General features: G+C 48.9%; 1 protein-coding gene across 3 annotated transcripts in view; it reads right to left on the minus strand.

Moving 5' to 3' along the window:
* DIXDC1 (DIX domain containing 1) overlaps positions 1-24,564 on the minus strand; it is an 84,735-nt gene that overhangs the window by 57,438 nt on the left and 2,733 nt on the right. For 2 of the 3 annotated variants that reach the window (XM_056107498.1, XM_056107496.1), the window contains exon 1: positions 13,927-14,194. The exons of the other annotated variant lie outside the window; for it this stretch is intronic. In XM_056107498.1, coding sequence (XP_055963473.1) covers positions 13,927-13,986 — 60 coding nt within the window. In that variant the 5' untranslated portion in view covers positions 13,987-14,194. Of the gene's footprint in view, positions 1-13,926; positions 14,195-24,564 lie in introns of those variants that run through there. 3 annotated transcript variants of the gene reach the window in all.

The following is a 24,564-nucleotide window of genomic DNA, read 5'->3' on the forward strand; positions in this document are numbered from 1 at the left end:
GGGGAAACTTGGGAGCGAGGAAGAGGAAAGTGGAAGGAGACCAAATCCAAGTGTCCCCTCCTCATTAAAAAAATCAGTCAGGGGCTGGAGCAATAGCCCAGCAGGTAGCACGTTTGCTTTGCATGCAGCCAACCAGGGTTCAATTCTCAGCATCCCATATGGTCCCTTGAGCACTGCTAGGAGTAATTCCTGAGTGCAGAGCCAGGAGTAGCCCCTGTGCATCGCCGGGTGTGACCCAAAAAGCAAAACAAACAAACAAACAAAAAAATAGGATCTCATAGATACTGCCAGTTTATCCCTTGAGAGTGGGAAGGAGAAGAGAAGGGGCTTCAGGAAACGCGGACAGAACAGTGACAGTAACCAACTTCCTGCAGCAGCGGGGACTCTGCGGGGACAGTCAGTCAGCAAGGGCATGTGACTGCATCTGGACACACTCAGCAGGTCGGGTCACAAGCAAAGGAAACCAAGAATGAGTGAATCTCGAACAGGAAGTGGAGAGAAAGGCCAGATCACCAGAGCAGGCATGTGAATCCCCGAGGGGAGAATCAAAGGGAGAGCTGGTAAACCAAAGAGAGAAGGCTCAGGGGGAGTCGGCATGATTGAAAGGAAGTTTGAGGAGGGGTGGGGTGGAGGAAGAATTCAATGGTTCAGCCTGCCTGTCGTCAAGCATATGGCTATGAGTTCAATCCCAAGTGTCACCACATGTGCTTAACACAGTCCTGCCAGCTCTGGTATCTGTGAACCCTGGCACTGCCAGTAATTTCTGGCCATTCCACAGCCAGGGAATATAAAACAAGACTTAAGAGTGTGATTCCCCGGGACTGGAGCAATAGCACAGCGGGTAGGGCGTTTGCCTTGCACGCGGCCAACCCGGGTTCGATTCCCAGCACCCCATATGGTCCCCTAAGCACCGCCAGGGGTGATTCCTGAGTGCAGAGCCAGGAGTAACCTCTGTGCATGGCCGGGTGTGCCCAAAAAGAAAAAAAAAGAGTGTGATCCCCAAGAAACATGAGTCTAAGCACCACAGTCAATGAAACGCAAACCTCAGTGAGCACCAGCAGTGAGTACCACAACAGCCTATGGGTAAAGAGCACAACCAAGGGTTCCAACATCTCCGCCCAGCATATATGAAAGCCAGGACAATGCAATACTGCCACAGCAAGCAGGGAAAGAAAAAAAGGAGGGGTGTGTGTGTGTGTGTACAAATGAGCACAAGGTCCTGAGTTTAACCTCAATGCAGCCCTTATGCACAGCAGCAAGAGTAGAGGAAGAGGAACGATTTCTTCATGTTTATCCTGAAGGGATGCTCAGGAGACCCCAGCGATCCTGATCCTTCAAGTTCTTAACCAACCAGACTGGAACTTGATATGAGAGGCAGAAGACGCAGTGCTGCTTGGGCCCTGCAGGGCCAGAGAAACCCTTTAAAACCTCAGCAGTACTTGGGACCTCCAGGGTCTGGCAACGCTCAGGGATCGTGTGGTACTGGGGATCAAGCCACGTTCAGCTGAGGGCACTGCGTGCATCTTAACCCATGTGCTATCTCTCCAGCCCTGAGGAGGATATAGGTAGGTAGATAGTGGATAGATAGATAGATACGCATGTTTTATATATATATATGCTTTAATATATATAATATTGGGCTGGAGCAATAGCACAGCGGGTAGGGTGTTTGCCTCACATGCGGCCGACCGAGGTTCGATTCCTCCGCCCCTCTCGGAGAGTCCGGCAAGCTACCGAGAGTATCTCGCCAACACGGCAAAGCCTGGCAAGCTACCTGTGACGTATTCAATATGCCAAACACAGTAACAAGTGTCACAACGGAGACATTACTGGGCCCCCTCGAGCAAATCGATGAGCAACGGGAGGACAGTGATAGTGATATATAATATTTAAGCTTATGGGCCAGCGAGATAAGAAAAGAGCTAAGGTACTGACCTTACTTGAGGCTGACCCTGGTTCAATCCCTGGCACCACTGTGGTTCCCCGAGCATCGCCAGGAGTGATCCCTGAGTGCAGTGCCAGGAGTAAGCCCTGAGCACCACTGAGTATGGCTCAACAGCCCCCTCCTCCCCATAAGTTTAGGGGACAGAAAGATGGCTCAATAAACGGAGCTTATGCATTGCATGCAGGAGGCCCGTGTTCATCCCTGGGACTGCACGGTCCCAAGTACAACCAGAGTGATCCCAAGAGAGCGGGAGAATATCCTGCATCCCTGTTGGGTGTGACCCCAGAACCAAAACACAAGAGGAAGTTTAAGGGGAATGGTAAGTGTGAAAATCGGGGATTTCAGAGGCAGAACAATTGCATGGATTAAGTTTTAGGGGGCAGCCTGGGTCTGGGCTTGAAGGGGCAGAGAAGGCCAATCTTAGAGGGAGGAGAGTGATGGAAGGGGGGACGGGAGGGGGCTGGATTCTCCGCTGTATCCTAGTGTCATCTCGGAAGAGAGGCTTAAACACTAAACTGTAGGGAATGTTCTCCATTCTCTCCAGATTCAAGCAATTTAAATACAGAATTAGTCTGCTGTTTTAATAATGTGATTGGTAAAAAGCACTGTTTGTTTGTTTGTTTGTTTTGAGGGACTGCAGCAAGCAGAGATGGGTGCTTACTCCTGGCTCTGGGCTCAGGATCACTCCTTACAAGATTCAGGGGACCATATGGAATGCTGGGGATCATACCCATGTGAACTGTGTGCAAGGTGAACACCTTACTCACTGTATTATAGCTCCAACTTCTGTAAAGGTAAAGGTAAAGGCCCTCCCGTTGATCGTCGATTTGCTCGAGCGGGCCCAGTAACGTCTCCATTGGAGACTTTGTTGTTACTGTGTCTGGCATATCGAATACTCTCGGTAGCTTGCCGGGCTCTCCGAGAGGGGCGGAGGAATCGAACTCGGGTCGGCCATGTTGGCCGCTTGTAAGGCGAATGCCCTACCGCTGTGCTATCGCTCCAACTTCTGTAAGAACTTTTTAAATCGAAGAATGGCCTTTGTCGTGACTGTGTCTATATATATGTTACCAGATTTTTTTTCAAAAGGCAACTCAAAAAAAAAAAAAAGTTAACTCACTCTTGACCAGAAATTTCCAGCTGAGTGGAGCAACTTTTTTTTTAACACCCTCAGCAGAATTGGGGGGTGGGGCTACTCCCAGCTGTGCTTGGAGACCACCAATGTGCTAAGATCAAACTTAAAGTCTCACTCATGCAAAGCCTGAGCTCATGAAAAAAACAATTAGCTATTTTCCAGGCCCAAGAGGAAGCAATGCTAACCCACAGGCCTGACGTGTCCAGCCCTACCATGAAGTCTAGACTGGGCCACCAACCACTAACCCAAGTCTTGGTTTATCTCCCCATTAGAGCTGCAGGTACCTGTACACTTCTCACCCAAGATATAAGCAAGACTCTGTTCTTTCTATAAATGCCTACAACTAGCTGGAGAGAAATGATTTGAAGGGCCAAAGCAATAGTACTGCAGGTAGCGCATTTGCCTTGCAAGCAGCCAACCAGGGTTCGATTCCCGGCATCCCCTATTGTTCCCCCAGTACTGCCAGGAGTAATTCCTGAGTACAGAGCCAGGAGTAACCCCTAAGCATTGCTGGGTGTGATCCAAAAAGCAAAAAGAAAAAAAATGATTTGAAGAAAGAAGTAAATATGAAGACAAGAAAAAACCTCTCACCTTCCCCCACAAAGGTGTTTATCTTAAAAGAGGCAAGTGGTACGTGCCTGAGCCCTGAGTAGCTCTGCAGTTTGGTTTTGTGTGCGTTGCGGGGGCAGGGATGCTGGTCACGCCCTGCACATGTGGGATGCTGGACACTTGAACTCGTGACTGTACGTTACAGGGTTGCAAGGCGGAAGTTCTAAACACCACCATGCTGTTGTTCTCTCAGATCCTGTAGTTTGGTTTGAAAATGTACTAAAGCTGTGTTTTTCTTTCTTTCTTTTTTTTTTTTTTTTTGCAGCAGATGAAATACCATATGTTTTTTCAAGAGGCTGTTATTCTCTGGGGCTTGAAATAGTTTATTTTCTTCTTTATTTTTTTTTTCTGGAAGGGGGTTCATTATTTACTTCAAATTACAGCACATGAAACTCCAATCCATACAACACAAAAAAAGCAGAGTTTCCCTGGGTAGGGCCTGAGCCTATAGCCTAGGTCTCTCCTTTCTTTTTCTCCTCCTCCAAACTCACCCCTCCTTTGAAGTTACAACTCGGGGTATCCTGCAACACCCTGAAAACATACATACATGGGGCTGGAGTAATAGTACAGGGTAGGGCACTTGCCTTGTATGCAGCTGACTCGGTTTCAATCCTTGGTACCACATATGGTCCCCTGAGCCCCTCCAGGAAGCCCTAGCAATGCCAGGTATGGGTCCAAAATAAATTTTTTTTTTTTAGGTTTAAGGGGCTGGAGCGATAGCACAGCAGGTAGGGAATTTGTCTTGCACGCGGCCAACCCGGGTTTGATTCCCAGAATCCCATATGGTCCCCCGAGCACCACCAGGAGTAATTCCTGAGTGCATGAGCCATGATTAACCCCTGTGCATCACCAGGTGTGGCACAAAAGCAAAACAAAACCAAACCAAAATGAAAAAAAAAATATTTACAAAGGGGTGGAAGACAGATGAAAGGGTGAAGCAGGTGCAAGACCCCTAGTTCAATCCGCAGCACCCCTTGCCCCCAGCCCCCTCAGCACTACCACAAACAACCAGCATCGTATTATCAGCCAAGCACCCAACAGTCAGGCCCCTCGAGGCCTGGCCAAGCATCATATTGAGTGGCCCTGGACCCTAAGCACTGCTGGGGACCCTCCCTGCAAGACCCCAAATATTCATGGAGACAAGCTACAACAAGCTCGACACAACAAGAATATCTGGAATCTCACATGCTGCCAATTTTTGGTCTATTTCCCACAAGCATTGAGGAGCACACAGTAGGACCACAACCAAGTTCCCCTCACGAACGAGCGAACGGCGTTGCAACTGCCCAGTTAATAGCGATGATCCCCTTGTGCACAAATGTGAGTGTTCCCACGCGTGGACAGTGCTAGGCCCCAGGTGGGTACGCCAGCGCCCGCTGCGCACACACACACACACACACACACACACACACACACACACACACACACACACACCATGGGCTGGCTGAGTTGTGTCATTTGATCCGGAGTTTAGAAATGGAATCAGTCTCTCAGTTTCTTTCCGACAACATTTAAGATCTAAAACAGATGTTGCCACAGGCCATGCTGTCCACCCCAGAGAGAAGCCATCTGTGATGAAAGGGAATAAAGCCACCCACAGAAGGAGCCAGAAACGAGGCACAGAGCAGAGGGACCCACTCTGCCAGTCGTGTGCGGATTATCTCTGTTGCTCACACTCTGCTCCATCTTTCCCACAGCTTCTGCTTTTCCCCCAGCCTTTCCCGGGATCCTGTAAGATGGTAAACCCTATCTTCTGTCCCTACCTTCTGAGTGGATTCTGGGCACGTGCTCAAGGTTCACTCCTGCCTCTGTTCTCGGGGTGGTTCTAGGAAGACTGTATGGGGTGCCGGGGATTTGAACCAGGTCAGCAGCATGCAAAGCAAGACTATGTCTCCGGGTCACAACCAAGTTAATTTTTAAAAAGCAAGGCAGGGACCGGAGTGATAGATAGCACAGCAGGTAGGACATTTGCTTTGCATGCGGCCGACCCAGGTTCGATCCCTGGCATCCCCTATGGTCTCCCAAGCACCGCCAGGAGTAATTCCTGAGTGCAGAGCCAGAAGTAACCCCGGAGCATCATTGGGCGTGACCCAAAAAGCAAAAATAAATAAATAAATAAATAAAATAAAAAAGCAAGACAAACATATGATGTTGGTGATAGCACAGAGCTCCCAACAGGCCAGAATTCACAACTGTCACTTATTCTGCTGAAGTCAAAAGGCTGTGAGCATAAGCCAGACATCTAGAAAGACAGACCTCAGGGGGAAAGGCCAGTAGAAACAGCCACAATCAAAGCTGGTGAGCAGGATTTGACTTAAGAGAGAGACTGGGCAATGCTGGACAAGAAGAACCGTAGTGAAACCAAGAAGTGGCTGGTGTGAGGCCTTGGCCAGCCCATACTCTCACCGGCTTCAACCAGGACACTCCAGATCATCAGACAATTTTATTTTATTTTTTTATTCATTTAATTTTTGCTTTTTGGGTCACACGCAGCAATGCTCAGGAGTTACTCCTGGCTCTGCACTCAGGAATTACTCCTGGCAGTGCTCAGGGGACCATATGGGATGCTGGGAATCGAAGCCGGGTTAGTCGCATGCAAGGCAAACGTTCCTATCCACTGTGCTATCACTCCAGCCCTCATCAGACAATTTAGGTGGTAATTTTACCATAAGAGACAATCCTGCCGTGAATGCAAACTGCAGGCCTCAAGGACCAGGGATGGATCACTCCTTCCCATCTCCCCACCCCTACAAGGTACTGGCTGTCACACCCACGAACTGCCTCCAGGTACCATTTCAATGCATTAATGGCCATGATCCAGAGACTCACAAATGAATCTCAGAAATGAGCAGCTCAATGCAGAGATGCCTGGGGATCCTAATCATTTAAAAATTTTAGAATTCCTGGAGCCTGCGGCCACTTTTGCACTCATGCTATTCATAATGAATAATACAAAATAAATTATCTAGCATCTGCCCATTGGGCAGGCTTGAGTGTTGGTGGGAAAATTCGAAATTATGGTGGTTGGGGACGTGTAATGGTGGTGGGAAGGTGCGATGGTGGTGGGATTGGTTTTGAAATATTGAATGTAATCCATTATTGTGAACAACTGTCACTGTCACTGTCCTCCCGCTTTTCATCAATTTGCTCTAGCGGGCCCAGTAACATTGTGAGACTTGTTGTTACTGTGTTTGGCATATTGAATACGTCACAGGTAGCTTGCCAGGCTTTGTCGTGCGGGCGTGATACTCGCGGTAGCTTGCTGGGCTCTCCAAGAGTGGTGGAGGAATCGAACTCAGGTCGACCAGGTCAGCTGCATGCAAGGCAAACGCCCTACTCACTATGCTATCACTCCAGCCCTGAACAGTTGTATGAAAATACAATTTAAGAAAGAAAGAGAAAAAAGAGACCATCCTGTCCAAATTGGAGCCAAATGAAACCGCCTGTTTTCCTTTGGGTCCTGCCCTTTCATCCACACAAGCTGGTGCTCGCAGCAGTCCCTGCGTTCCATCTGCTCTCCATCAAGGTCAGAGGGCCTTCCTGCGGGAGGTTTGGTCAGAGTTGCAAAAGCCTGGCTTCACCAGGGTCCTTAGGGGGACCTGCTGTTCTAATGGCCAAGGAGCCAGCAAAGCCTGAACAAGAAAGGCAGTGAGGGAGGCGAGCTGCAGGGCTCAGGAAGGAAACCAGCCTGTTTCCAGTGAAACCAGATCCCGGCTGAGAGAGACCCTCCAGCTAGAGGAGGGGCTGAGGAGAGGGAGGGACCGGAAAAACTGCCAAGGAAGCTGGAGGCTGGAAATTTTGGGGATTGTAACTGTTAGAAGGAAAAGCCCCCAACTGTGTTTTTTTCTTCACAGCAAAGCCTGGCAAACTCCCTGTGACGTATTCGATAGGCCAAAAGCAGTCACAACAAGTCTCACAATTTGTTGTGAGACGTGACTGGCGCCCGCTCGAGCAAATCGATGAACAACGGGAGGACAGTGCTACAGTGCTAACTCTTTCAGGCCTTTGATGAGCCAGGAAGCACTGTCTATGGAATCAATGAAACAGGTGCCTACTTTGGGCAAAAAAAAAAAAAATGAAGCTCACACGTGAAAATATCATTATACCACTGTGGAGACAGGGTTCTTTGTAACAGTCGTCAGCCCAGGAGTCGAAGAAATTAGAGTGTGTGGCACTGTAACGAATTCCATCTCCGTATTTTAATTATCATTTTTAAAAATAGGGGCGTCCCCCTTAGGGCTTAGAGGGCACATCCCTGGTCCTTGACAAACTCAGTAGTGCCTTGGGCACAAGGACTCAATCTGGTCATTCAGGGGTGCCACGCAGTGCTAGGGTGCTCCACCCCCAGTGCTCCAGTGCTCTCTCCCCCTTACCTTGTTTGTAAATAACTGTGGGTCAGAGAGAGAGTGCAGGTTTTCAGGCGCTTGCCTTGCAGTCAACCCAGTTCCATGTCCTGTACCAGATATGGTCCATGGAGCACAGTGGGGCTACACGAACATCCTGTTCCTTTATGCATCCACTTTACCAGGCTGGAGCGATAGCACAGCGGGTAGGGCGTTCGCCTTACAAGCGGCCAACATGGCCGACCCGAGTTCGATTCCTCCGCCCCTCTCGGAGAGCCCGGCAAGCTACCGAGAGTATTCGATATGCCAGACACAGTAACAACAAAGTCTCCAATGGAGACGTTACTGGGCCCGCTCGAGCAAATCGACGATCAACGGGAGGGCCTTTACCTTTACCTTTTTACCAGGTGAGCGCCGATGTGGATGAATGAATGAATGAATATTCTATCCCTATGTGTACGGTAAATATCCTTCAGCCTCAAAACAGAGCCTGGCACCCAGCCCTAGTGCCTTTGGGATTGGTTCCCTACCACACACCACACACCACACACCACACCTGACCACTCAAATGTGGCCTAGTTTGGATAGTACCAAAGACAGAAATGCAGTCTGAACCTTCGGTCCTCACAGCCTACACAACAAAGCCAGTCAGGGTCCATCAGGCCTCTCCCTGCTCCCCACACGCTCTGAAGGGCCTGGGGCAGAAACACCTGGCAGGCAGTGCCCCATCACTGTCCACTCACCCCGCCAGCCCGTTGCTCACCACGAGGACATAAAGCAGCCTGAGAGTCGGCTGCCAGGGAGCATCTGTTTAGCTGGCACTGACGACTGTGGGAACGAAGCCAATGAGGAGAGTCAGGAAAGGAAAAAAGGAGGTTTGGGGAAGATGGTGCCTTGGAACATTAATGCTAAACAGGCCCTTAATTTCTACAGCAAAGCACAGAGGAGTGCATTGTGGAAACGTCTGGAAGTCGTGGCTTCACTCCATAGAAGAAAGAGCACTGAGGAGAGAGGGTCTCTGCAGCTGCCCCCCTTACTTAACTCTTCCTTACTCATGCTACTTCAAAGGAACCCCTCCACGGGAGGGAACCCCACCAAGATTCTTCCTGCATCTCCCAGGGGCCACCAAGCAGATGGTTCTCAACACAGGGATGAAATTTCTACCTTCCTCCTTGAAGGGAAATTGGTTAGGGGACAATCTCCCCGGTTATCTGCTAAAGTAAGTCTGTGAAGTAAACATGGACCAAGCAATAATACATTGGGTAGGGCACTTGTTTGTATGTGGCCCACTTGGGGTTCGATCCCCGGCATCCCATATGGTCCCCTGAGCACCATGGGGAGAAATTCCTGATGGCAGAATCAGAAGTAACCCCGAAGTGGTTACTTCTGAGCGATAGCACAGGGGGTAGGGTGTTTGCCTTGCATGCGGCTGACCCAGGTTTGATTCCCAGCATCCCATATGGTCCCCCCGATCACCGCCAAGAGTAATTCCTGAGTACAGAGCCAGGAGTAATACCTGTGCATCGCCAGGTGTGACCCAAAAAGCAAAAAAAAAAAAAAAAAGTAACCCCTGAGCATTGCTGGGTGTGGTCCAAAAAGTAAAAAACAAAAACAAAAGCAACCCCAAGGACCAAGGATTTCCTCATCCTCCCCTCTAACTCCCTGGGTCTCCAGCCATTCACTCCACTGGAGACAAAGGTTGGCTCCCTCGGACAAGCAGGATTCCTCTAGCGCCATAATCTCAGGTAGGATTTTCTGGGCCTTGATTTTTTTCTTTCTTAGCCTGTGCGCTTCACTATGGCACAGACTCCATGCTTTGTCACTTCTATTTCCAGTCTGGCATGGTGCCTGGGAAATACACTAACTCTGAACAACCACTGAGTGAGGGCTTGCCTGCATGTTTACCAGATCTGCAGGAAAAAAAAAAAAACAAGTGACCTCATTGAACAGGTAGGTTGGTAAATATTTGGTGATTTTCGCCTTATCAAGGAGAAGCTATCTCTACTACTCCCACAAACACGACCTCTTTTATGACACCTATCATTTTAATTTCCCATATATTTTTTTTGTTTTTTTGGTACACCTATAAGTCTCTCCATATAAAATTCTTCAGAGAGGCTGGAGCAATAGTACAGCAGGTAGGGCCTTTGCCTTGCACATGGCCAACCCGGTTCGATTCCCAACATCCCATATGGTCCCCCAAGCATCGCCAGGAGTAATCACCGTGCATGGTCAGTGTGACCCAAATAGCAAAAAAAAAAATCTTTAGAGGTAGGGCTGAAGCAACAATATATCAAGTAGGACATGCAATCAACCAGGGTTCAATCCCCAGTATCACCAGGGGTTGCCTGAACTCCACCAGATCCCGAACTCCCCACAGGGATTGAGTCCTGAGTCAGAGTCAGGAGTAAGCCCTGAGAACTGCATCCTTGGCCCAAACACACAACACACACACACTCACACACACACACACACACACACAATCACGGGAAGGCAAAGTCTAATGTTTTTTTTGGAGGGACCACACCTGGTAATACTCAAAGGTTACTCCTGGCAGTGCTCAGTGAACCATATGGGATGCCAGAGATTGACCCAAACCAGCTGCATGCAAGGCAAGCACCCTACCCACCGTACTACCTCTTTGAGCTCAACAAACGCTAATCTTTTTCAATTAGTTTAATAATTTTATTTACCGTGACACCCAATAAAAGACTGACAATCAACTAAAGCATATTAGCCTCACATTTACTAAAACCTCCCAGCACAAACACCTAAGTCTTTTTCAAGAAATGTTCAGCCTATGGGGTTGGAGTAATAGCACAACGGGTAGGGTGTTTGCCTTGCAAGAGGCCGACCCGGGTTCAATTCCCAGCATCTCATATGGTCCCTCAAGCATCGCCAGGAGTAATTCCTGAGTGCATGAGCCAGGAGTAAGCTCTGTGCGTTGCCAGGTGTGACCCAAAAAGCAAAATAAATAAATAAATGAAAAATTAAAAAAAAAAAGAAATGCTCAACCCCCAGAAAACAAAGGCAGAAATGCCCACTGGCACGTTAAACCGAAGACAACAATCGTATGACAACCCCAATACCAAGTGTCAAAGAAAACAAATAGTTCTGAGGCAGGCGTGGGGGTGTGTCTGTGTGTTTGTGAAAGCCTGATCGGGCCCAGAACACGACAGGGTGGGGGTGTGGCGAGGCAGGGAGGGGGAGCCGGGTGGGTCACAGAACCGGAGGAGGCTAAGATTTGTAAATGATCCACAACGCAGACCCACTGTACCAGCAGGCAGGACTGAGTGGCCCGCGCTGGCTGGCATGGAGCCATTCTCTGAGTCATCTGTCAGGGCTGTTGAGGCTGGGGCTCCTTGCAGGGAATGTGACAGAATAAAATCGCGTTGTGCACGTTACGCGTGGAGACATATGGTTGGAGAACACAGGCAACTGTGCGTTCGGGAAAGCCTCGGGCGGGAGCACAGGGCTTCTCTCTGCTGCTGAAACTTGTAACTAACCCATCGGGAAGGCCTCGGAGGCTTTTCCTGGGGCAGTTTTCTCTGCCCGAGAGAATGAGGCCACACCTCACCACACGGAGCTATAAAGAACGGCTTGGGTGATGCTTGGCTCCTGCCCAGGCGGTGACGAACTGGGAAACACGATGGTGTTCTTAGCCTCGGTACGCGAGTTCTCAGAGGTGCTGAAGTGACACTAAAGTCCCGGTTGACCTCCTTATCACATGACTCAGACAAGAGGCTGAGAAAGACTGGATCTTTTAGGAGCTGCTGGAGGCAGGAGAAGGTCAAACACTGCCCTCTCCACTCTGAAATAAGCCCAGTGCTACACGAGTTGGTAGCACTGAACATGACACAGGATGTGGAAACGTGACGTAATTCTTTATGACTCGGGGCCCAAGTGATAGAACAATGGGCGTGGTGCTTGCCTTGTATGTGGCCAACCGGGGTTTGATCCCCAGCATCCGATAGAAGGTCCCCCAAGCCCCGGCAGGAGTGACTGCTGAGTACAGAGCCAGGAGTAAGCCCTGAGCACCATTGGGTGTGACAAAAAAAAAAAAGGCTAAACTCTAAGGGACCAATGAGACCAAGCATATTATTAGCACAATTATTTAGAGGAGGTCAACTTCTCAGAGAACCCATGCATACTTATGGGCTATCAGAGTTCAAGTCTATAAATAGAAAGGAATGGATCATACATTAGCCCACGGAAGGGGTGGAAAGAAGTTTACCAGCTGAGCAGAAAAATCAAGCGGCAAAGAGGCATCACTGCACAATTTCAAGAGATCAATTAATGATCAAGTTGTGACTTTGACTGTTACAAAGGCTCCTGTTACCATCTCGAAGAGAAAACACTCATTCTCTTTCTCCCTGATATTTTACAAAAACTGATGGATATGATGGAAGCCCCAAACCATGAGAAAGACAGTCACATTTCTTGCTCTTCAGCCATATCCGAGCTCTTGAGCTGAAAGGTGTGAAAGGAGAAATGAACAGGGCAGGGCTCAGGATCTGCCGTCTCCCCCTAATCAGACTGGGGGGCATGAGTGCTGGGGGCTGAGCTAAGACTAAGCCAGTCTAGGAGGGAACCCCAGGAGCTTCTGCCCCAGTTGGTCGATGAGCCAGAGGCATGAAGCCTGAGACCCAGGGGGCAGAATGAGGACAGAGGGGCCAGGCTCTCTGCGAGCACTGGAAACTGTGGCTTCCTGGCCAGTCTGCACGTCGGACTGTAGCTCTTTGTTAGTTCCCTCGTCTGTGTGTCCAGAGGAAGGTACAAAGATGTGAGCCCTGCCCAAACGTCCATGGAGTGCGGACTGGGCTCTGCCAAAGGAAAATTCTGACTCAGTGGGTGAGCAAGGCCCACAGGCTTCCGGTAATTACTCTGTCTCCGGAGCAAGGAACAGCTTGGGCACAGGGACGGTTCTGAGACAGGTCAGGCTGCAGAGCCCCCCAGTTAGGAAGAGGAATTAGAAAGGAACCTGGAAAGAGCCTGGCTCAGGGCAGGAGAAGGATCCTGGGAGGATGAGGCGGCAGGCGGGTGGTCACAGGAGTCAGATGCATCTGTGTTCATTGTTTAAGGACCAACTGCTGGATACACGGCCTCACGTTTCAAAGAGCCAAAAGGGACCGGAGGAGCGAGGGAGGCAGGAAAAAGGAATCAAGACATGGAGATCATCTACCTCTGCTTGTTGGGGTCTCCAGGGGGAGGCTGGTATAAGGTAACCCAAAGGGGCAGGGATCTCCCCCAGAGAATCTCAGGGGGGAAGGGGGCACAAGGAAATGCGAATCAGAGATTTTTGAGAATTTTCCGAGAAAATCAGGGGTGAGAAACAGGGCCACGCGTGGCACCAACGCCTGTCACACCCACTCTCACACAGAAAAGAAGCAAGTGCTGGCGCCCTCTGAGTCGGGCCCAGAAACTGGGGGTGCTGGGGCCCCGTTCGCTCTGGGTAAGGGGAGGGGGGAGGCCTTGGGTTTGACCTCTCCTGCCCGGGGTGCAGAAAGCGACTTTAACTTCAAGGCGCACAGACCAGCTCTCAAACTTTCTGCCAATGCAGCGGTACCCCACCGCTCCCCAGGCTCACCCCTCGAGCTCCAGCCGGAGTCCGGGGGGCGGGGGGGCTTCCCCGGTGATTCCCTTGGGCGCGTTCCCGGGAAGATGGAGGCCACCTCCGCCTTTGGAGAGAGACCCACTCTGCGCTGCGCTCCGGGATGCGAGCAGCCGCCGGCCCTTCGGGTTGGGTCCAGTGCACGCCCCCCACCGCGGTGCGGGCGGTGCGTCCCGGGAACCCCCTGGGAGGATGGAGGCGGAGGGGGCCTTTCTCGAGATGGGGCGGGAGGCGCGGGGCGAGGGGAGCCGGGGAGCTGGGGGGAGAGGGGGGCGCGGACGGTTACCTCGTTGCAGCCCTCCTGCAGGACGTCCAGTAAGTTCCCCCGGGCCAGGCAGGCTAGCATGGTGCTGCCCCCGGAGCGCCCCGGCGGGGTCTCCAGGCCGGCGGCCGCCGCCTCCCTCTGCACACAAAGACTCCCGGCTCAGCTCCTGGGGATCTCGCCCGAGTCCCGCAAGCCACTTACTGGAAACCGAGAGCCGAGCCAAACTAGCGGCCTGCACTGGGCATGCTCGCACGGGGCCGGGGCTGGAGGGGCCGAGGCGCGGCCGCGGTTCCTATAGAAACAGCTGGGCGCGCACCGGGCGGCGGGGTGCTGGCTGCCCGCCCCGGGCCGGCGAGAGGGCAGGAGCCCAGCCCAGGGCGCGCGGGCCGGCTGGCGTGTGCGCGCACATGCACACAGACACACGTACAGACATACAAGGGCACACACACGCACACACACACACACACACACACCGCTCGCACACACACTCACGCATGCACGCGCACGCACACACACACGCACGCATGCACCCGGCTTGCAGACTGCTGGGCTGGTGTGTGCACGCACATCAAGGGGTGTGTGTGTGTGTGTGTGTGTGTGTGTGTGTGTGCGCGCGCGCGCGCACAGACATAAGCACACAGGAGGCTTTGCAGGCTATTGGGGTGGGCGGAGCACTCTTGCACACGCGCACGCAGCCACACACGCAGGTAGGGTTGTCTGCGTGTGCACGTGCTTGTAATCACACACGTGCATACGCAGGGGGGGCAGGAAGATGTACACGCCACACAGCCCAGCCTCTGCTGGGTTAAGGCCACAAGCAGCCCACCACAAGGTGGGTGGGAAGGGGGGTGATTCATAGGAATTTTTTCCTCCCCACAATCAGGCTGAAAACAGCAACCTTTTTCCACTGGTGGCCTGGGTGGGGTGAGGTTCAGCTTAAGAAAGGGAAGGAGGTGAAAAAGAAACAAGGAGAAGTAGAGAGACAAACCAATTGAAAAGAAAAAGAGAAGGTGGGGAGAGGCAAGAAAAGAGAAAACTTATAGGTGGTATTTTGAACCCTATTTCAGCGGCAGTACGGCTAAACAAAGCACCCAAGGTCATAACAGCAACAGGAAGGGTAAATCAGAAGTCCCAGTGCTTTCACCCAGGGTCTTGTCCCCTTTCTTTCTTATAAAGTGACTGCATATTTTAAACCCATATTTTAAAGCAACTTTTCAATCCTTTAAACAAGTTTAACTTGAAATAAAACCCACCAAAATGTCCTGTTGCTTTCGAAAAGAAAGGCAAAAGCTCGCTCCAGTGGAAGACCGTTCTGTTTCTAATTATTCACGTCACAGATTCCTTATTTATTTTCACTCTCAGGGCACACTCTTGTTTCTATAGGAAAACCCGAGGCTGACACAACACCCATCTTATGTTACACCTCCCGTGTGATCCAGATGGAGGGACCCACACGGTCACGTGTTCATGCTCAGGTCAGCGCCTGGTCCAACAGCTGGGCAGGACCGAGGCAGTGGGAGGTGCTAGGATGCCTTCAGGATTTTGTTTCTCTTCTTCATTTGGAGGCCAAACCTGGCTGTGCTCAGGGCTTACTCCTCGCTCCAGGATCACTTCTGAAAGGGCTCAGAGATTTGGGGATCAGACCTGGGTCAGCAGTGTGTACCCCAACCTCGTGATTGTTCCTTTGTCAAAGAGAGAATAAAAAACAAAAACAACTTTTTTTTTTTTTTTGGCCACTTCCAGCTTATTCCTGGGTTTGTAGGGTTTGTACTCAGAGTTCAATCCTGGGAGTGGTCAGGGATACGGGATGCCAAGGACAAACTCAGCTGACTTCTTGCAAGACAAGCAGTCTACTGGCTGGACTATCTCTCTGGCCCTGAGAAAGAAAAGTTTTTACCCAGAACAGCCAGAAAAGGCAACATCTTGCCTAAATGTCTAAGGCTGCTTAACACAAAGTTGCCTCCGAGCATACAACCACTCCTCTCTCTCCACCACAGCCAGCAGCAAGCAAGGGACCAGCAGAGATGTTGAAAGGATACTGCTGGTGAAGGCTGAGCATGCAGTTTGGGTGACTCTCTCTAGATCAAATCAGAAGATCACCGTCCCTCGCCCACTAGCAAGGAGAATCGGTTTGGAGACCCCCCCACTCCACAACCGTTGGTCATGGTGTGCTTCTTTCCACTGAGTCAGTGACCAACCAGTTAAGGCAACAAGACCCCTGGAAAACAGAGAAGAACCTTCCAACAGTATTGCCTGCAACGGCATGCACAACGCATTGCTAGGTAAGACCCAAAAGCAGCCACTGGTGGCCCCTGGAAGAGACAGGGTTCTGAGCAGTGACAGCCACTCACCTTGGCACACAGCCACCAAGAGAAGTCCTGCTCACAGCTAGCCATGCCAAGAGGTCACCATTTCTCTGTCACGTTTCCTTATCAAAATGGGAGCACAAAGCAGCAGGCAAAAGACTGATTGCATGGCTGAATGGGAAAGTTTAAAAAAAGCTAAAGAACTCATCCTGGGGCTGGAGCGATACCATAGCGGGTAGGGCACTTGCCTTGCACACAGCCGACCTGGGTTCAATTCCAGCATCCCCTATGGTCCCCCAAGCACTGCCAGGAGTAATTCCTAAGTGCAGAGCCTGGAGTAACTCCTGAGTTCTGTCGGGTGTGACCCAAAAAGCAAACAAACAAAAAAACAAAAAAAAAACAAAAGAACTCATTTGCCCCCCAGTACCAAATGAGGAATTTCACTGATGAAAGGATCATGGCTTATTGACAAGTCAGATGGTGGCTCAAATCTGAACCTTAGGCCTCCATGGTCCAGCCCTATCCTTGCTACCAGCCCTTTGCACAGCAGGTGGCTGGAACTAAGGAAACCTGAGCTGTATTATTAATTACAGGGTAAATATCCCAGATTGCACCATTCCCTGGAAGAATATATATATATATATATATATATATATATATATATATATATATGGGCTGGAGCGATAGCACAGCAGTAGGGCATTTGCCTTGCAAGCCTCTAGCCCAGCTGAGCCAGGTTCGATTCCTCTGCCTCTCTCAGAGAACCCTGCAAGCTACCAAGAATATCTTGCCCGCACAGCAATGCCTGGCAAGATACCCGTGACATATTCAATATGCCAAACACAGTAACAACAAGTCTCACAATGGAGATGTTACTGGGCCCACTCGAGCAAATCGATGAACAGCGGGAGGACAGTGTGACAGTGCTACATTATATATATATATATATATATATATATATATAGTCTTTGGGCCTCACTGGATGGTGCTCAGGGGTCTAACTCCTGGCTCTGTGCTCAGTGATCACTACTGACTAGCTTGGGAAACTATATGGTGTCTGGGCAAAGCAAGTGCCCTACCCACTGTACTATCACTCCAGCCCCTGGAAGTATATACTTCTACAAACCCTTATTCCATAGTAGTGGCACAGAAGGGCACTGTTATGGCGGAAGTGTCTCTGTCTGACCCCAGAAGTGTCTGATCAATCCAGAGGCCGCTACAATTTACATGAAGCTGTTGAGCATCTGAATTGTGGCCAATGCATAGATGGAAAGAAATATTGAGTGGCATTTAATTCATTTACATTTAAATGGTATACTTGGCTGGAGTGATAGTACAGCGGGTAAGGCGCTAGCCTTGCAGGCGGTTGACCCGGGTTCAATCCCCAGCATTCTACAAGGTCCCTGGAGCCTGACAGAAATGATTCCTAAGTACAAATCCAGGAGTAACACCGGAGCACTGCTGGTTATGGCCCAAAACCCAAAAAAATAAAGAGAAAGAAAGAAAGCAGCCCAGGTAAAGATTTGAACTTGGGGCCAGAGAAATAGCACAGGGCTGAGGGCATCACATGGTCCCACATCTCTAGATGTGGTGCTGGAGGTCCGCAAGTTCCACATCCCTGGGGCCTTGTATTGAACCACTGGTGCGGTTAACTGAGAATCACCAGGAAGGGGGCCCAGGTCCCCTCAGCACCACTTTGGAATGCCCCTGCCCCCAGACCCCTCTAGGCAATGCTGACATGTATCATGCCTTGCATCCTCCCTGTTCCGTCCTACCGTCCATCAACAACCTAAAAGATGGGAGAATAAGGTTAGAGAAAAGTAACTTGGACAGTGATACACATCTGGCAGTGCCTGTAAACGGGCGAACTGCAGCTAGAACTCCTCCCTCCACTGCAGGCCTGGGGAAGGGCAGGGTCCCAGGCCTGCTCCCTGCACCTCAGCCTTGCAGTTGGTTTCTGAAACTAGGAGTGGTATTATTACCCCTGCCTTGTATTACTTTAATAGTTACTAAATGGTGGATATTACTAATTGATGGATATTTCCTTCACCAATTAAAAGTCATACAACAGCTACAGTTAATGGTAATTACAGGAAAAAATTGAATTTTTACTAGGTTCCAAGTTTTGTTCTAAGCACATATTCATTAGTTCATTTGATGGCCCTACTTACCATTCACCTTAAATTTTTTTCATTGCCTGAATTTTATTAATTTTACTTTTTATGTTCTTGGGTTTGGGGCCACACCTGGATGCTCAGGGCTTACTCCTGGCTCTGTGCTCAGGGATCACATGACCAAGGGAGATAGGGATGGTGGGGATTGAACCTGGGTCATTCATGTATGCCTTTACTGCTATATTATCTCTCCAGACCCTCATTGTCCTCATTTCATATAGAAAGAAAGAAAAGTTTGGAGAACCCATAATTTGCTTCTGAACCGGGAGCTAACCAGTAAGCCAAAATTCAAGGTCACATTAGGGGGAGGGGGATGTTTTGTTTAGGGACCATAGTCAGCTGTGCTCAAGGGTTCATGCTTGGGAAGTCATTCTCATGAGTGCTTGGGGGACATGCGTTGCTGGGATGGAAGCTGGGCCTCCAGCATCCGAAGGATGCTCTCCAGTTCTTCTCTCTCTCTCTCTCTCTCTCTCTCTCTCTCTCTCTCTCTCTCTCTCTCTCTCTCTCTCTCTCTCCCCAGCCCCAGAGTTCTTTGCAATACTTTCATAAGGTCTTTGCAACACAGAAGGTTTTCAGTAAATGTTTTCAGTTGAGTGAGTAAATTAGCCAGTGGAGGAAACACTAGCACACTCATCCACCTGTTAAAACAGTAATAACATGTTCATCTAAGTAAGACTTGGAGCCTTCCACAGAGCCTCAGGTGGTGAGAACACTGACTGTGACTTCCTGCATGGAAGTTGAATGTGTGCTGTGAAATTTGTTCCTATATAAAATCAAACGTGTCTGTGATGGGTGAATGTTAACGACTAGAGAGAAGCCGCAAGGCTGTGTCAAAGATGAAATTATCAATGGATCCATATTTGTAAATGACTCTTTGAAATTATTTCTTCTTCTTCCCTCTGCTTCTCACATTCACAGTTCCTTGGCAATAATAACAACTGTTCCTTATGTCTACACTCTCTGTTGCATTTTTTTTTTCTCCAGAGACAACAGTATAAATTGACACAAAGGGGCTTCACAGACACTGGCAAAGTTTCCTAAACAGGTCCCTGCTCCTCAATTGCCCTCTTTGTCTCCAGGCTTCCGTGCCAGTTCACACCACAGACAATACATTTATCTTGCTGCTCAAATGTCTTCCAACACTCCCTTTTCCTGAGGTGTCAGATGTAAATCCCCTGTGCTCGGCTCTGCAGGCTCCCTCCAAACCCCTCACATCGCTTCTGCTCGGTTTAGCAAGGACCCTCACTTGATACGTGAAATCAACTCATTGTCATCTATACGCTGTCACCCTGTCCCTCCACCTGGAAGGGCTTCTGCGCCTAAAATCTCTCCTGTGCCTACTTCAAGTTACACTCTCCGGTGAAAGTCCTCAGACTGTTCTTTTGGTTTGTTTGTTTTGTTTTTTTGTGTGTCTGTTTGTTTGTTTTGGTTTTGGATTTTTTGTTCTTTTTTTTTTTTTGCTTTTTGGATCGCACCAGTGATGCTCGGGGTTAGTCCCGGCTCCACACTCAGGAACCACTCCTGGCGGCGCTCTGGGGACCACATGGGTTGCTGGGAATTGAACCCGGATTGGCTATGTGCAAGCCAAATGGCAAATGCCCTACCCCCTGTGCGATCCCTCCAGCCCCTCCTCTGACTGTTCTTGACCGTTGAAATCAGGACAGACTAAGCACACCTAATGCACCTGGAACTCCATCTCCCAGATAACCTGTGCTCGTCTTTTGCTCTTCTCCCCAGTCTGTGCTCAAATGTCACTTTATCTGTTTGGCCTTCTCTGACCACTCCTTTAAAGTGACCACACCCCCATTACCCTGGCATCCCCAAACCTCTTTGCCTGACATTTAAAAAAAAAAAGAAGGTGCCAAGGCAGAGGGATAGCACAGCGAGTAGAACATTTGCCTTGCATGTGACCAACCCAGGTTCAATTCCCGGCATCCGATATGGTCTCCTGAGCACCGCCAGGAGTAATTCCTGAGCTCAGAGCCAAGAGTAACACTTGAGCTATGCTGGCTAAGATCCAAAAAGCCCAAAAGTCAAAAAAATAAATAAATAATATAAGTGCACACTCAGCAGTGCTGGAACTCCTTGGAGGCCATTCCTGGTATTGCTCTAGCTGGGCAGTTCGGGTCTGGTGATGCAGTATTGGGGGTGTGTGGGGTCAGGAGCCTCAGAACCCATCAGCAGTGCTCAGTGCTCAAGAGGCTATGTAGGTGGCGGTAACGGGGATAATCCCTCCCCATCTCTCCACCCTCTCAGGGGGTCCTGGCTGTCAAACCCATTAACTGCCTCTGCCCCGTAACTGCATCCGGGTGATATTTAAGCACGTCACAGGCCATAATCCAGAGACTCACAAATGAATCTCAAAACGGATTAGCTCCCTACAGAGATGTCTCCGGACCCCAATCATTTGCAATTTTAGAATTCCAGGAGCGACATCTTATGATACTCATAATAAGCAATAGGAAATAAATTATTTAGCATCTGCCTGTGGCAGGCAGGCTGGAGTGGTGGTGCAAAATTAAAAATAACGGTTGTGGGGGGCTGGAGTGATAGCACACTTGCATGCGGCCAACCCAGGTTCAATTCCCAGCATCCCATATGGTCCCCTGAGCACCACCAGGAGTAATTCCTGAGTGTATGAGCCAGGAGTGACCCTTGTGCATTTCCAGGTGTGACCCAAAAAGCAAAAAATAAAAATAAAAATAAATAATGGTGGTGGGAAGGTTGCAATGGTGGTGGGGTTGGTGTTGAAATACTGAATGTAATCAATGTGAGCAACCTTATGAAAATAAAATTTAAATTTTTTTTTTTAAAAAGGCCATGTAGGGCCTGGGATTAAACTCAGAGTCTTTTTTTTTTCTTTTTGGGTCACACCCGGCGATGCACAGGGGTTACTCCTGACTCTGCACTCAGGAATTACCCCTGTCGGTGCTCAGGGGGCCATATGGAATGCTGGGAATCGAACCCGGGTTGGCCGCGTGCATGGCAAACGCCCTACGCGCTGTGCTATTGCTCCAGCCCATAAACTCAGAGTCTTGTACATGATATGCATGTGCTCTATACTTAAGATATCTCTCAGTTCCTCCCTGATTTATTTTAATTTCTCTTTCTTGCATTCATTGCTATCTCATATAGTCCATATTTGTTTGTTTATTTCCTTATTTGTTAATCTCAGTATTTGCTTATAGCCATAAATCAAGACGATTTCCCCGGCACAGAGTAGTTGTTCAATAAACATTGGTTGGGCAAGCACTATAGCACCGTCCTCCCATTGTTCATCGATTTGCTCAAGCAGACCCAGTAATGTCTCCATTGTGAGACTTGTTGTTACTGTGTTTGGCATATCGAATACGTCACGGGTAGCTTGCCAGGTTTTGCCGTGCGGGCAAGATACTCTTGGTAGCTTGCTGGGCTCTCCAAGAGGGTCAGAGGAATCGAACCTGACTCAGCCGGGCCAGCGGCTTGCAAGGCAAACGCCCTACCGCTGTGCTATCACTCCAGCCAAATGGATGCATTTTTATCACTTTAAAATTCTATAGCAATGCTTTACTATTGTGGTTATCAGCATTTTTATACCAACAGACCATGAAAATTAGAAAAATATTTTGTGACCTGCTAAAGCAGAAATTTTAAAAAAGCATTACAATAAAAATATACCTCCTTATTTATAATACTGCTACACAACCTAGATAATAAGTAGGTAAGGCACTTGCCTTGCATGCAGCCAACCTGGGTTTAATCCCTGGCACCACATATGATCTCCTGAGCCTGCCAAGAGTGATCCCTGGGTGCAAATCCAGGATTAAACCCTGAGCACCACTGGATGTGGCCTCAAAATAAAAACAAAAAGAGCAGCAATAATATTTTTTTTTTTTACAAACCAGTTAAAAATTTCTGCAGGCTGTCACCAGGCCATCCTCCAGTCAACTAGACTATATAATTCAGCGCTTAATTATTGTTAATTTAGGAATGTGGATCTTTTTATTTTGTGAGGAGGGTACAAAGACTTGTTGCTCAGGGGTCATTCTTGGATGTGTGCAGGGGATCATGTGGTGGTAGGAACTGAACCCAGGACTCCATATAGAAAGTATGTGGGCCAGAGCAATAGTCCAGTGGTGGGGGGTGTTTGCCTAGCACACGGCTGACCCAGGTTTGATTCCCAGCATCCCATATAGTGCCCCAAGCACCGCCAGAGTAATTCCTGAGTGCAGAGTCAGGAGTAACCCCTGAGCATCGCTGGGTGTGACCCAAAAAGCAAACAAACAAAAAAGAAAGTATGGGCGCATATGCTGCCTGAGCCCATGTGCTGCTTGCACCCATGTGGCCGAGCACATGTGGTTCCCGAGCACGTGTGTCGCCCGCATCTCCCCTCTTGAGATGTGTACTTTCATGCTTTCGTGTCTAACTTTGCTCTCTCACTCCCTCTCCCTCCCTCCATACCTAAAAATCCTCCAAATAAAATCTATTTACTTCAAAAAAAAAAGTATGCTATGGATCATTCCCCAGTTCAAGAATATGAATCTTTGTCTCTCTGACTTAATCACTTAATCACTTAACTTCCCGTTAATCGTCGATTTGCTCGAGCGGGCGCCAGTAACGTCTCCATTTGTCCCTGTCGCGTGCTAGTGTAGCCCAATGGCATCTGTTCGCTCCGGGAACATGAAGGGCCTCAAACCGATCGTTCATGATCTTGATGAAGAAGTCTGACCATCTGGTAGGTGGGCGGCCACGCGGTCTTTTGACATCCCGTGGAATCCAGTCGGTAACAGCTCTAGTCCAGCGGTCATCTTTAAATCTCATTACGTGACCAGCCCATCTGATTTTCGACACCTTGGCAAACGAGACAGCGTCCCTGATTCTTGATCGTCGACGGATGTCGGAACTCCGGATTCTTTCTCTCATTTGAGTGAAACGTGATATTCCAAGCATAGCTCTTTCAATTCTTCTTTGGGAGACCTGAATAGCGTTCTCATCCTGTTTGTGTAGGGCCCAGGTCTCTGACTATATTTTCAAAAACAAATATAAATAATTGATGCATATGGTGCCCAAGCATATGTGTTGCTGCCAAGTACATGTGATACCCAAGTGCATGTGTCTCCTGCATCTTCCCTCTTGAGATGTGTACTTTCATACTTTCACACTGGGACATGTACTGGGTACTGGGGCACCCTTGGTGCCCGGGAGAAGCCCAAGTTCTCTCTTTTTTTTTTAATTGGGTTTTTTTTTTTTTTTGCTTTTTGGGTCACACCCAGTGATGCACAGAGGTTACTCCTGGTTCATGAACTCAGGAATTACTCCTGGCCATGCTCGGGGAACCATATGGGATGCTGAGAATCAATCCCGGGTCGGGTCGCGTGCACAGCAAACGCCCTACCTGCTGTGCTATCACTCCAGCCCCCCAAGTACTCTCTTGAGCATGTTACCCTCTTTTACTCTCTCTCTCCCCTTCCCCTTCCTCAAAACTCCTAAATAAAACCTGTTTTTACTTAAAAAAAAAAAACTTTAGTATAATTCTATAATTCCTTCTCTTTCACTAATGCATTCTTTTTATTAAGTATTCATTAAAGTACTTATTGAGGACCTATCAGATGTTTTTATTTGCCTAACAAAATTTTCAAGAACTCAATTATACATAAACAATGAAAAAATCAAAATAAATAATAGCAAAACGAAAACTATAAAAACTGAGAATCCAATATTTGTATGTGGGGATACTGGGTAAGCCTGACAGATGGAATGGGTTGAAAAAAAAGGGGATAAAAGATACAGAATGATGAGAGACTGGAGTAGGATATTGCCAAAGTATCACCAGATGCTAGTGCTTAATATAAACTGTAAAAAACAGATATGCAAATACATTCTTTATGAATTTTTAAAATTCGCCTATCAAAAGTTATTTACCATAAGCTATCCAGTAGTCTAAAAAAATTATATTAAGACTAGCGCCATCTGGTGGCTATTTTGGAAATGATCCTCGAGTTTCCCTATGATGAAAAGATTGTAAATCTTCTATGCAGAGGGACTGCCATTCATGTGTACGGGGGTGGGAAGGGTGGGGAGAGATAGTAAAGGGATTAAGGTGTTTGCCTTGCATGCAGCAAACCCTGGTTTTATCTCTGTATCACATGTGGTCCCTCAGATACCATCAGGAACACAGAATAAGGAATAGCCCCTGAACA

This window comes from Sorex fumeus, unplaced genomic scaffold (genome assembly GCF_029834395.1).
Source record: "Sorex fumeus unplaced genomic scaffold, SorFum_2.1 ptg000169l, whole genome shotgun sequence".
NCBI lineage: Eukaryota > Metazoa > Chordata > Mammalia > Eulipotyphla > Soricidae > Sorex > Sorex fumeus.